At 35.5% G+C, this 13,196-nt stretch overlaps 1 protein-coding gene across 3 annotated transcripts in view; it reads right to left on the bottom strand.

Moving 5' to 3' along the window:
• Positions 1–13,196, bottom strand: part of CCPG1 (cell cycle progression 1) — a 38,375-nt gene that overhangs the window by 12,921 nt on the left and 12,258 nt on the right. For 2 of the 3 annotated variants that reach the window (XM_059913241.1, XM_059913242.1), the window contains exons 2-6: positions 9,474–9,542; positions 6,574–6,694; positions 4,769–4,845; positions 3,592–3,796; positions 1,698–1,793 (exon numbers count right to left, since the gene is read on the bottom strand). In XM_059913241.1, coding sequence (XP_059769224.1) covers positions 1,698–1,793; positions 3,592–3,796; positions 4,769–4,845; positions 6,574–6,694; positions 9,474–9,533 — 559 coding nt within the window. In that variant the 5' untranslated portion in view covers positions 9,534–9,542. The remainder of the gene's footprint in view (positions 1–1,697; positions 1,794–3,591; positions 3,797–4,768; positions 4,846–6,573; positions 6,695–9,473; positions 9,543–13,196) is intronic. The other variant, XM_059913244.1, reaches the window with a different exon arrangement.

Below are 13,196 nucleotides of genomic sequence, written 5' to 3'. Positions count from 1 at the left end.
AAAACAACACGATAGAAACAAAAACTCAAGTTTTCAAGTTTATCAACATAAAGCCAAAGATTTCAACTGCGATACATAAGAAACTGTTAACTATACTCTGTGCCTTTGAGGGTCTGGTTTTGGTTGTTTGTTTGTTTTTTTTAACTTCCCTTATAGTTTACACCATTAGAACAATCATTCTCATAGCCTATTAAATTTCACTGCTATTAGAGCCACAAACAAATACTATTTCTAGAAGGGGAAAAAAAAAAACCCTCTATCTCTTCATTTAATTTCAAATAGAGGTAATTTAAGCTCAACTGTTTAAGGAACAGAGGGAAGTATATAAGCAGTTCCTGAGACTTAAAAAAGACAACAACTACCAAAAGTTTCCTTGAGTGTACTAGTCCCTAGTTTTGTTTCCATCCTATGGGCCCAAAATCAAGGTTCAAAGCACTACAGTTTAACACAGGTTTCCAGAAGTCAGATGAGCCCTTCCCTTCGACTGCCACTCTTACTAGAAGGTTATTAATTTTACCCTCTAGTAAATATGTCAGCATGAGGAAGTGACACAACAGCTATCTCCGATATTTAAGGACTAGTCTTGTGCTGCTCCTTTATGAAAAGAATAATAAAGAACAACAAATTGGAAAAAAAATTCCACAAGAAATCTCAAGGACTAGAAGCATATTCATTGGAAAAAACCATCTTCAGCTTTTTCAAGTGTATAATTTCTTAACATTGTTCCATATATCAATAAACTATATGCTGACACAGAAGATTAGATGACTCAGTAATAATTTCCATAGGCCAGAGAGAAGAAGAAAAAAAAAAGCACTAAAAGTAAGGATAAAATGTGAACATGAATTTGATACAAAGAGCTCCAAAACAACAAATATTCATGCTTCGAAAAAGCAGAACAGTTCTTCAGAAGACAGGGTATCCATGCCACAGCAAAGCTGGTGACTTAGGTTAGACAATACTTCTAAAAGATGCATCATAGAGAATTCAGTTAACTTTCACACTTACAACAACAAACACAAAGACAGAAGGCACTACTGAATGAATGAATATTCCTAATATTTAGTGATATAGATGCCACTGAGAGATCTTTTGGTCATAACCCTTATGCCCATCATGTTTATCTGGTTATTCTTGATCACTAGTTTTTCCAAGATGTCGTCGCCTCAGCTGTGAGGTTACATTTCTTGGAAAAAGAGAAAGAAAGGAAGACTTAAACAAAGCATTACATAATACAAAGGCATTCATGATGATAGTTGGAGTACTTAAGTCAGACTTTCTGACATTATTAAGATGGGTAAATATAAAAACAAACCATTTGTCAAAATTTCTTAAATTTTCAATTCTACATTAACTTATTGCCTTCATTATACAGTCTAAGTAAACAAACCAGCCTAACCCACATGAACAAATTCGCATCCTTATCTAATGCTTCCATCTTTTTTAACCCATACGTATGATAGCTGAAATATTTTGATTTTTAAACTTCTTTTAAAGCATAATTTGGCACACAGTCCAAGATGCAAGCAATGCAAAGGCATGCAATAAGCTTAGCCAGCTTTATTACAAGATCAATTTTTGAACACCTGTTCAGAGTATCACAGATTACAACAGATATCGTCAAAGCACTAAGTAAATTGTAAATGTGACTAGGCACACTCAGCTCTAGAAAAGCTGATCAGATTTAGTCACACCACCTTGGAAAGCGAGTTGGCTAGGAACATGGTGTTTCAGCTGATCATCCCATCCCCTTATGCATTCAGGAATCTTCCACAGCTTCTCCCACCACCTTTCTTTTGTGAATAAACAGGAAAAAAGATGTATAAAGCTTTATTATAAAGAATAAAAAGGAAAAAGAGAATTGAAAAACACTTGTTTTAATTATCACTTAACATTATCACTTGTACTCCATCAAAATCTAATAATCATGCCTTTTTAAAAAACATATATACAAAAAATAAAATAAAATATATATATATATATATATATATATATATATATACAATACAAACTTTTCTACAGCTACAAACTCTGGTTCCTTAGGGGAGGAGAGGGTCATATGGAGGGAGTGGAAAATGTTCTTAAATCAACAAAAAGACTATTGCCATAGAATCTAATTTATAAAAAGAAAAAAATGAAGTTGAAATCCTATAAAGATGGAGAAGAAAGGGAAAGGAAAAAAAAAAAAAAGAAGAAATAGGTAGCAGGAAATTAACCAACCAAGAAAAATACGGGCTAAGGGAAGAGAACAAAAACTTGATAATTGATGTATATATACTATTTTCAACATAGCCCAAAATCATTTTTGATTATTTTTTAACATTTTCTTTATTGAAATAATTAATTCCCTTGGAAGGGACAGCAATGGATAAAAATACACCTAAAAAAATACTCTGCTTAACTGAATCTGTAAAATTCCCAAGAAGTCCAAGTTCAGAAAGGAAATTAAAAACTAGATTAATGTGCTCTGAAGTACTGAAGTTCCTGGAAAAAAAATCAACAGTGTGTGGCCTCATTTCTTAAATGTCTGCTTGGACTCTTCTGCAATGCTCCTGTCTTCAATTTGACTACACATTCTGGCCCACAAATATTTTTAAATTAAACCAGCTTCTGGTTTAACCTCTACTTGAATTTTATTAGCTTAAATTAGAGTAAGAAAAATTCCACTGTCTGATTCTGGCAAATTAAACAAAGGATGGTAAAATCTAAGAAAATGATCTGAAATAAATACTACACGTTCCTGTTTTTGCATCAAATTAAGAAACTCTTATTATCACTAGCAATGTCCCAGGTATCTCTCACATAATTCACCCTAAATTACAATTGGGGGTTAAAAACCGTGGGTTAATTATAGATTTCTTTCTTAGATTTTCTGTCACTTTGTGTCTAAATATTTATATTACCCTGAAAGATGTTATATATGTCCCTAAAACTGAGCCAAAGAATTGTAGAGGGAATTAGCTCAGTAACTCACATTTTACCTCCAAATGATTCTGTCTGAACAATAGGCATTCACTGCATTAAGAATGTGACTTACAATAGGTACATTCTCATAACTCAATCTAAAGTGAAAGATTCAAAGTTCAGGGGCTTTAGGATGCTGCTGTTTTGCCAGTTCCTTAAACCCTGTTTGGCACATGGTGGCACACAATAAATGTTTGTTGACTAATAATTAAATGGATCTGGAAGGCTTCAATAAAAAGTTTCTTTTACTATTTCTATAATATAAAATTTGCACCACTGTAACCAAAAATCTTATTAACACTGTCCTACTTTTTTAGGTATAATGGCTCAATCTCCCACTCCTAAAGACCTAAAAATTGTCAAATGCATTTTGGAGTGTTTGAGACATTAACAAATCTCCTTGAAGCTATTTTTTCTCTTCTTTCAATGATAAAAGATGGTATTTATTGGACTACTGTGCTCTAGGAAAACACTAGATATAAGAGTAGATTTTACAAAAAATTTTCACAAGTTTTACCCAAACATATTCAAAACTTGAAATTCAGGGTCAGAAAACAAGCCATTATATAAAATGTGGTCACAAGAGTCCTAAGTCTCCTATCAGCGTATCCGTTATGTAGTTCTTACCAGTTTCTGGCTGACAAAACGTGTACTGGCTGCTAGAGGAAGAGCCCATGTTAAAGTCTTCTGGACTCTCTGCTTCTTTAACAATTATTGTTTCTTCTTGATTCCCAGTTTCTTCTAACTTAGGTGGCTCAAGTGTAACAATATCAGAATCATCACTGACAGTTCCAAAATAGAGATTGTCATCAGGTAACTTTTCTTCCTCTCCCTGAAGAATAATAATTTTAGAGACAAATTCAACAATTATTTATGGGCCTTATATTTTCTAGGCAGTTCAAAGTATATAATGGTACTTAAGTAGTATGGTGATTGGGTTTAAAATAAGTCCTGCCCAACAGGAAAGGATTACGCAATAGTAGGTTCATCCTAGGGAATTCCCTGGCAGTCCAGTGGTTAGGTCTCTGCACGTTCACTGCCAGGGGCTCAGGTTCAATCCCTGGTCAGGGAACTAGGATCTCACAAGCCGTGTGGCACAGCCCAAAAACAAAAACAAAAACAAATAGTAGGCTTATCTTTCAGTCTGAAAATACCATCAAACCTATTGGCAACTCTCCCTTTCAGAATTAAATCAAACTGCTGTCTACCATTCATTCGTGGGCTGCAGAAGCTGAGAAACAAACCCACCTTTCCAACCCAATGTCCACAAAAAGGAGAGGATCTGTTTCTCACCAGTTCTACAGGTTTATTTGGGCATAACTCTGTGGTCAGGGAGCCCATAAAAGACTGATTAAATTTTCCTGATAAACTTCAAAAGTTATGTAATGTAAAGATCATCCAGCTATCTAGTTTTATCTGGAAGTCAAGTAAAATGCCAAAGGACAAAGTTTGTTCTCAAATTTTAAAACTAACCTTCATTTTAGATATGAAGCCTTAATTTCTCAATATAATTCAAGAAAGCAACATATTTCCAAAGAAAATATTAGAGGTGAAATGAATAGATCTTTAACACATTACCAAGAAATCGCTGTTCTAAATTAAAAGATAGCTCACTTAATTAGGAGTTAAATGGAAGCTAACTTTAATCTTAAAACTGACCAACCTGCAGAATCCCAAATTTTTCAACAAAAGATATTTATAATTCAAATAGGAACAGAACGCACAAATAGAAATGGAAGCTTTAATTAGTATTCTCTAATAAATACTGTTTATCATATATCCACATAGTAAAACACAAGGTTACCTCAAGTGCTGACTTCATTTCCTCCAAAGCTGGATAAGTAGTTCCTCCCATTAACACTGTGCCATTCTGGCTGCTCTCTGACATAAAGCAAAGATCAATTTAATTACACTTCATTGACTTTTTTTGTCTGCATATATTATAATATAGGCAGATAAAATCTATTCCTAATTTTTAAAGTGGATCTAATGAAATGCCACATGTAATTATAACAGTCACTCTATTGTTACTAAAAAGATCTCTGTATTTCAAATATAACTATTTGAAATTGTCAGGGGATAATTTTAGGTACTGAACTGAACTCATTTAAAAATCTACTAAAAACCATAATCCCTAAATAAACAATCTCTACATTACAATTCCAAAGTACTTAAGCCAAGGTGTTTGTAAAAACCTGTTAATATGGAAAACTGATTCTCAGATAATTGACTCTCAGATAATTGACGGAACATTTCCTGAATTCTTAGTTTATTCATAATTCTTAAACGTACCACTATTCTAATGACTGTCAATGCCTAGTAACACAAGAATCAAAACTATGGCTTCAAATTACAAATCTTTACAATAAAAAATAGACTATAAAAAACAAGGCCTCAAAAGAACACAGAAAAACAAGATAATGTCACCATAGCAGATGCAGATATATTTTATAAGAAACTCTCAAAAAACAATGTACAAATTAGAGTTTATAATGTCATATTTTTAATGAAAAAGGCTATAAAATGCTAATAGAAGCTGAAAATATTAAAACGGTATACAATAAGCATCAGGTTTTATGCATAGCAAAGTATATGCATTGTTGGTATAATGTTACCTCCAGATAAAAAGAATTATAGATGGCTTTGATTTTTTTTTGCTCATCATTTGTTTTTCTATCATAAATGTGTATTTCTCATGTAATTTAACCCCTCCAAAATAACAAAGGGAAAAACACCCAAACATCACTTGTGTGTGTTATATAGCTCCTAACAGAATATTAATTTGGAGATAAGACTCCGCAACGAAGGTGGACTTGGGTCCAAGGACGCCTGAGGAAGTATGTAAATTTTTTTTTACGTATCTAAATATATGCATTTCTTGGGAGAGACTATCCACAGCTTTCAGATTCTCAAAGAGATCTCTGACCCATCAAAGATGAGAATCACTGTTCAAATGAGAATAGCAATCAACACATAAGCTGAAAACAAGATTAACATTTATAATCCTTTATATTTCTGGCCTTGACACATGCACTTTATTCTCCTGATGGAGAAATGTTCTGTTTACATTTTAATGCAATTTTTAAAAGAAAATTTAAGAAGTAATTTTTAAATATGAAGATGTATTATTTGGGTTTCTTAATCCTCTATATAATTAATATGGGCATCAAATCCCACAGAAGAATATATAACATCAATGCAATACAGTAGTTAAATGCCATTTACCACCTACAACCAAAGGTACTCTGAAGTGTGGTAACTGGAGAAGAGTTTAGTAAATCCTTCGTGTGAATAAATAATTTTGTATATCACTAGTCTTAATCAAGGTTAAAAATATTTAGTCACTGTTTACACTAGCAGTATCAAAGAGTCATATGGAGGCCCAAGTATGTACTATAGCTACAAACAAACAAATCCCCTGGGCAATTTGGTGCCACTGGGTTCTTTAGGCCTGCCCACCTAATCCACACGAAAATTCTAGTCTTTCAGTGTGACCTGATGATTTAGACTAGCCAGACAGGCTGCCCACCTAGAAAGAAGGCAAGATTCGTAATGTTGCTCACATATCCTATTAAAAAAAAAAGAAAAATCAGACTTCTTTAAACTTACCTCCCTGCTCTAACTGCAATACTTGTAGCTCCTCTTGTGATAAAGATGAACATTCTGGGGTGAGCTCACAGCTGTCATTGGCTGCACCATGTTCAGAATTCACCATCTCTATATCAGACCCCTAGATAAAAAGTGTTAATCAGTTATTTGTCTATCAGCTGCCGAAAGCTAGATGTGACTACATGTAGATGCTTCCATTTTTAAAAGTCCCAGATGCTGCTATACTCCAAAGGAAACAGTATCTATTCCTTTTTTTTTTTTTTAATTTAAATTTTTTTAAATTTTTGGTCGCGTTGGGTCTCGCTGCGCATGGGCCTTCTCTAGTTGTAGCGAGCGGGGGCTACTCTTCGTTGCAGCGCATGGGCTTCTCATTGCGGCAGCTTCTCTTGTTGCGGAGCACGGGTTCTAGGGGCACAGGCTTCAGTAGTTGTGGTGCACGGGCTTAGGTGCTCCACGGCACGTGGGATCTTCCCGGACCAGGAATCGAACCCATGTCCCCTGCATTGGAAGGCGGATTCTTAACCACTGCACCACCAGGGAAGTCCAGTATCTATTCCTTTTGTTCAATTTAGTCCATAAAACCTACAGCAGGGGAGCCATAGGTTTAGATTCTAAAAGAAGTCAGTCCTGGGACTTCCCTGGTGGCACAGTGCTTAAGAATCCACCTGCCAATGCACGGGACACGGGTTCGAGCCCTGGTCCAGAAAGATCCAACATGCCCCAGAGCAACTAAGCCCATGCGCCACAACTACTGAGCCCGCATGCCGAAACTACTAAAGCCCGCGTGCCTAGAGCCCGTACTCTGCAACAAGAGAAGCCACCACAATGAGAAGCCGTGCACTATAATGAAGAGTAGCCCCTGCTCACAGCAACGAAAAGACCCAACGCAGCCAAAAATAAATAAATCTTAAAAAAATAAAAATTTTAAAAATCTCAAAAAAAAAAAAATAAAAGTCAGTCTAAAAGTCAAACACTCTAACTAAGCCCAAGCAATAAATCTGAATCCCAGAGGATAAGTTTCTAAATTTAGCTATTTCTATTAATTTGCTTCTACTCAACACTTATGGAACTACTCTAGGCAAGGCATTTTGCTAGTGTCACAGGGTATGAAAAATTGAAATCTAAAATTCAGATTTATAGCCTATTCAGAGAAACAGCCACATGCAAATAACTACTTATTATTGCAACATATGACTAAAAAGGTTTAAGGGCAAGGATTAAAATTAACCTATTAGATTAATGGAGTAAACTTTCCTTATAAAATTTCAGACTGTTCTTTTATTCTTCCAAGGTTTTCCTTCTTACTTTGATGTCAGACTGTCTTTTCTTTAATAAAAGTGGATCTTAACAGGGTTTTTTTCTCATCTTAATTGGCAAAATAAGTTATCCACTAATGATTCTGTCTCTCTCCAGGCCCCTCCCTCAATTTTCCTATAATTTAGTAATCTATGAAATCAAAAGGTCTGAGTTCTCCTGATATACATAACTCACAACAGCAAAAACTAAGAGACGTCATTAAAGCAGTGGGTTTGAGTTGAGTCCTAAAGAGAATTCTGAGTATAAGACTTTGGGATTGCCTAAAGTGGCAGGAGAATGGTAGTAACAGACACAAGGTTCGGGTTGAACTGTGAGTCACTGGGGAGACCAGATCTGGCCTAATCAGAATGGTAGTGATGGTAAAGGAAAAGGAAATACATGTAAGAGACATTAGCAAGAAAGAGTAGTACCTGATAACAGGATATGGAAGGAAGAAGGATAAAGGTACAAATATGATCAACTCTGTGACAGGTATCTCTAATACAGAACGCCCAAATGACACACTTGGCTAAATGCCAGAAAAGTTTGCTATCTTGCTTCATACTGCAGACTCCCACAGCTGCCTTACTTCTATACTGTTAATTATCCTTGAAGGAGAAATTGTTACTATGAGAGTTGATCTAAGCTTTGGAGAAAACAGATTAAAAATAGAAAAGTCACTTATTAAAAAAAAGAAGAAAGAAGAAAAAGAAACCACATTAATTTCAACTGGTACAGCTGCTAATAAATTTTAAAACTTTCTTGCAGAAACTTTGGTTAATGTTGTTTTCTAGAAGTCATGACTAACCAATTGTCTAAATATTAAATTATCAAAGGAATTGTAAAAAATACTGTTTAAAATTTTTATTGATGAAGGAAAATAAGTGAGGCTTGAGTCTAAAAATAAACAGGAAAATTATAGATAAATCCATTAACACTTTAAATAGGTATAGTTTTTATCTTATTGCTTCTATACATCACTATTTTATGATTCTTCTGTAATTAACATATATTACCAGTGTGAGAAAATAAATTACTGTTTATTATGTACTAGTTATGTAACATCATATTTCTATAATCAAATTCATTTTGTAATAGAGTTCTAGCCATAGTCCTTTTTCCATCAAGTTCTGAAATGATAATATAATGTAACGTAACATAACATGGGTAGAACCCATGTTCTCCATGCTCCTTGGTCTGTTTAAATGCAGGCTCTGATGTTTTCTAGTTACATAATCTTGGCCAAATTACTGAATCTCCATAAGCTTTGGTCTTCTCAACTATGAAATGAGAATGAAAACAATCTGTACCACAGAGGGTTGTTTAAAATTATGAGAACATAAGTAAAGCACAGGACCTGACCAATAATAAGCTCTCAGTAAATACCTGCCTCATGTCTCAAAGCTGAGGAAAGCAATGTCCAATAACATGCTGGCTCGTTAAGAGTTTTCAGCAGTGAAGTGAAATGTAGGTGGGAAAAGCTATAGACAATGGAACCTTATGCTTAAATGTAAAAAACTAATGGCCTTCAAAGAACCCAGTTTACATCACTGTTAACACTGTAATATTACAATCTGCCTTATAAAAAGCATTAAGTAGCATACCTCATGATTGATGACAGTCCAACCACAAGATGAATCACTGTCACTGGAATTTTCAGACATTTTTCAGGTCTACAAATACAAAAACATATTGATATGTGGGACACATTTTTAAAAATTCTATAGGAAGTACAATATGTGACCCAAGTACAAAAAGTGGCTTACTGCCTTCCAGGTGAAACTGAGACAACCCACCCATAGATTTACCAGACAGGATATGCTTGCATATCTATATGAACAAATACAACCAAACTTTATGACAAGGAGATCCTCCTGAGCCAAAACAGTCTAGACGGTCGTACTGTGGAATGAAGAGGCAAGCTGGATCTGAAAGAAAATGTAGGATTTGGCCAGGCAGAAACAAAGGTAAATGAGAACAATCTGACTCTGAGCAAGTCAACTGTTGAGGGAATGACAAATGGGGAACAGTCAGCCAGAGTAAAAGCCTATGTTTTCAATGAACAGTATGGTGTGAAAATCATGGCTGAAGAAACCAAGTGGGGGAAAGAGAAGAGTTCCAAGGCCCAGCAAAATGAAATCTACTGTTGTCAACATGAAGCAATTAATATTTTCAAGCAGGGAAGGAATGTGATCAAATGGTTTTTAGGAAAATAACCATGTTGGTAACACTTCAGTTACATTAAAACCGGGGAAGAAAAAGACCAGAAGTTGGTTAGAAACTTGTGGCCACTGGCAATAACCTAGATAGACTCAAGTCCTAAACCAGCACACATTGGTCACTCCACCTGGTTTGTTCTACCCTTTCTATCTGAAACTCCTATTTAAACTTCAAAATTAAGCTCATTAAAGTAAATGGTATCTTGCTGACTTTGTTCCATACATAGGTCTTATAAATGCTTCTATTATGGCACATATACTGAGAACCCATTACATCCAAGTTGATGGTTAGTGTTCTAACAGAACTCTACTGCAGACAATTTAATATGGAACCAGTGCACAAATGAAAACAGGGCAAAAAATATAGATCTGGACCATCCATTAGTGATTCTGGAAACTCCTGTAAATTAATATTTTAAGAAGAGAAGATACAGAGAGGTGGCTGGTCACTGATAGTACAAAATAAGCATGTTTTCAGACAAATTATTCAAAATCTAAAATAAGACATAAAGACGACAGTGTGACTTTTAATGTCACTCGAGACAGAACATTTCACAATAAGTTCACCTGAGGTCATTTGACTGTTTGATTTCCCATTTACAACTAATTAGGGCCCAGGCAGTTTCTAAATTTAGAGGTAAATTTGTAAAAAAAAAAAAAAAAAAAAAACTATTACAGTGAAATGCACCTTTTCTGTCCAGTAGAGAATACTATCCCAAAGGCTAGGCCTAAATACCCTCCCTATAGGATATTAACCAATTTTATATCTTAGCAATTTTATTTCACCATTCCTTATTAAACTGACTACATAAAGCCCAATTTCTCATTGAACCAGTTTCCGTGAGTTAAAAAAAAACTTTGATGTTACTATTTGTATTTTAATTATTTTATAACAGTTTGAAAGTTGTGGGTTAACATATTAGACTGCACAAAGACTGAGCAGTTAACTTTGCAGGAAGAAAGGAAAATGGTCAAAGCAGGCTTTATAAATGAGGTTGTAATGTTTTTAGACATGCTGGACAGCATGTTTTTTAACTGAATTAGTTGCCAAAATTTTAAAATTGAGAGCTATCACAAAAAAATAAAGTTCTGGTTCCTTATTACCAAGAAAAAAAAATATGACGACACTGGAAGGATTTCCCAAGAGATAATGGGAAAAGCACTACAAAAATAAAGGCAGAAAAAATTGAAGAATATGAAACTTCTAAGAAATGCAATTAATTTAGCATGAGTGAAGTATTAAAAGAAGACATCTGAAAATCAGAATCTTTCAAAGGGCACATATTAAAATGGGGAAACAACTAAAGGGCCCTAGACCTGTGGGATACAAAGAATCAATGCAATATTCCATGAAAAAGATGAGCACCTAAATTTAACCAGTATTGACGAGGGGGAGAGGGTAAATAGGATGGGGAGGGGTTAGGAGAGATTTGAGAAGACAGACACGAAAGATTTTTAAAGGACTGAATAACCAAGAAGAATAACAAAGAATAGAAAAGAGAAAGTGTAGTATATTTTGGTTTAAGTGACTTGGTATTTGGAAAAACCATTCTATATGGAACAAGTAGGTAGGGCTTTACGATTAAGAAAATTGGCCTAGGACTTCCCTGGTGGCACAGTGGTTAAGAATCCACCTGTCACTGCAGGGTACACGGGTTCGAGCCCTGGTCCAGGAAGATCCCACATGCCACAGAGCAACTAAGCTTGTGCGCCATGATTACTGAGCCTGTACTCTAGAGTCTGCGAGCCACAACTACTGAGCCCCACGAGCCTAGAGCCCGTGCTCCACAACAAGAGAAGCCACCACAGTGAGAAGCCCACACACCGCAATGAAGAGTAGCCCCCACTCGCTGCAACCAGAGAAGGCCTGCACGCCGCAACAAGACCCAAAGCAGTCAAAAATAAATAAATAATTTTTTTTAAAAAAAAAGGAAAATTGGCCTAAAAAAAAGCAATCATTCTTCACCATGTGAAAGCTCCTCTTCCCTTTGCAAACCCCCAGTTCCTAACCTCCTCTAGCAGCCCACATTCTCACTGCTGCTCCAGCTCACCCCCAGACTTACATAACCTTCCAAAACTCCTGGGATACAAGACCTGATCAGGGATATTTAATGGGTATATATCTCCTACCCTTATCTAGGTAATTTCCATTTAAACAGTTCTTTTAAATAGATAGTCCCCAGCTTTTGTTTTCCAATCAAAAACTCTAATTGCTCTGGCGATAAAGACAAGATTTCAAAAGAAAGTTACATACATTGCTAAACTGGGACTTTATCATATTTGAATTTCTCAAATCAAGGAGCCCACTTTAATCGGATCCCAGTTTAATTCTTTGTTTACTTGCCCTGGAGGAAGAACAGCTTGACATCTAGCCCAAATGAGGAAAAAAAGATTCCCCTACTGGCCATAACACCACAGTAAGAGTTTGGTAAGCAAAATTCACAGCCCTACTAAAGAACTCTCTTAATTCAGGTGTTTTCAAAAAGTTGGGTGCACTGAAATTAAATCAAAATTTTAAAAAGTAAATTTCTGAGTCCCATCCTAGACACATTGACTCTGAAAGCTGCCTCTGTATTTGAACTTCCCCACTATGGCCAGTTATCCTCCTAAAATGGTAATATTTTGTCATTCCTTAAAAATGTTAAGATTTTCATACTGTCTTCAGGATAATGCCCACAGGCCTTAAATATCAAGTGTTTTGTCTCTAGCATCTCATCCTCTCTCCCTCCATCCCCTCCCTCTCCCCTCCACCTTTTCAATTCCGCTAAAAAGCTTAGCTTTCTCTTAATTCAGGGGCTTTGCATATTCTGATCTCAGTTCCTCACCTCCTTACTTCTACCCAAACTCCTGTGCCCACTCTTCTATCTCAGCTAACGCATCACTTTGTGAACCATTCCCTGACCCCATCCCTAAAGACTAGTATATTCCCTAATCTACTACTTAAAATAGAACACTGTGCTGTAATTGCTTGTTTACTTGACTGGTAACACATATTAAGCACTCAATAAAGAAAAAAGGTAAACATTTCTGGGTGATGATGCAATTAGTGACACACTTCTAAACTGTTCCTCAAGGAACTCAGAATTCTGGAGGAATCCATGAGGTTCC

Source organism: Balaenoptera ricei, chromosome 2 (assembly GCF_028023285.1).
Source record: "Balaenoptera ricei isolate mBalRic1 chromosome 2, mBalRic1.hap2, whole genome shotgun sequence".
NCBI lineage: Eukaryota > Metazoa > Chordata > Mammalia > Artiodactyla > Balaenopteridae > Balaenoptera > Balaenoptera ricei.
This window is presented reverse-complemented; position numbering and strand designations above follow the sequence as displayed.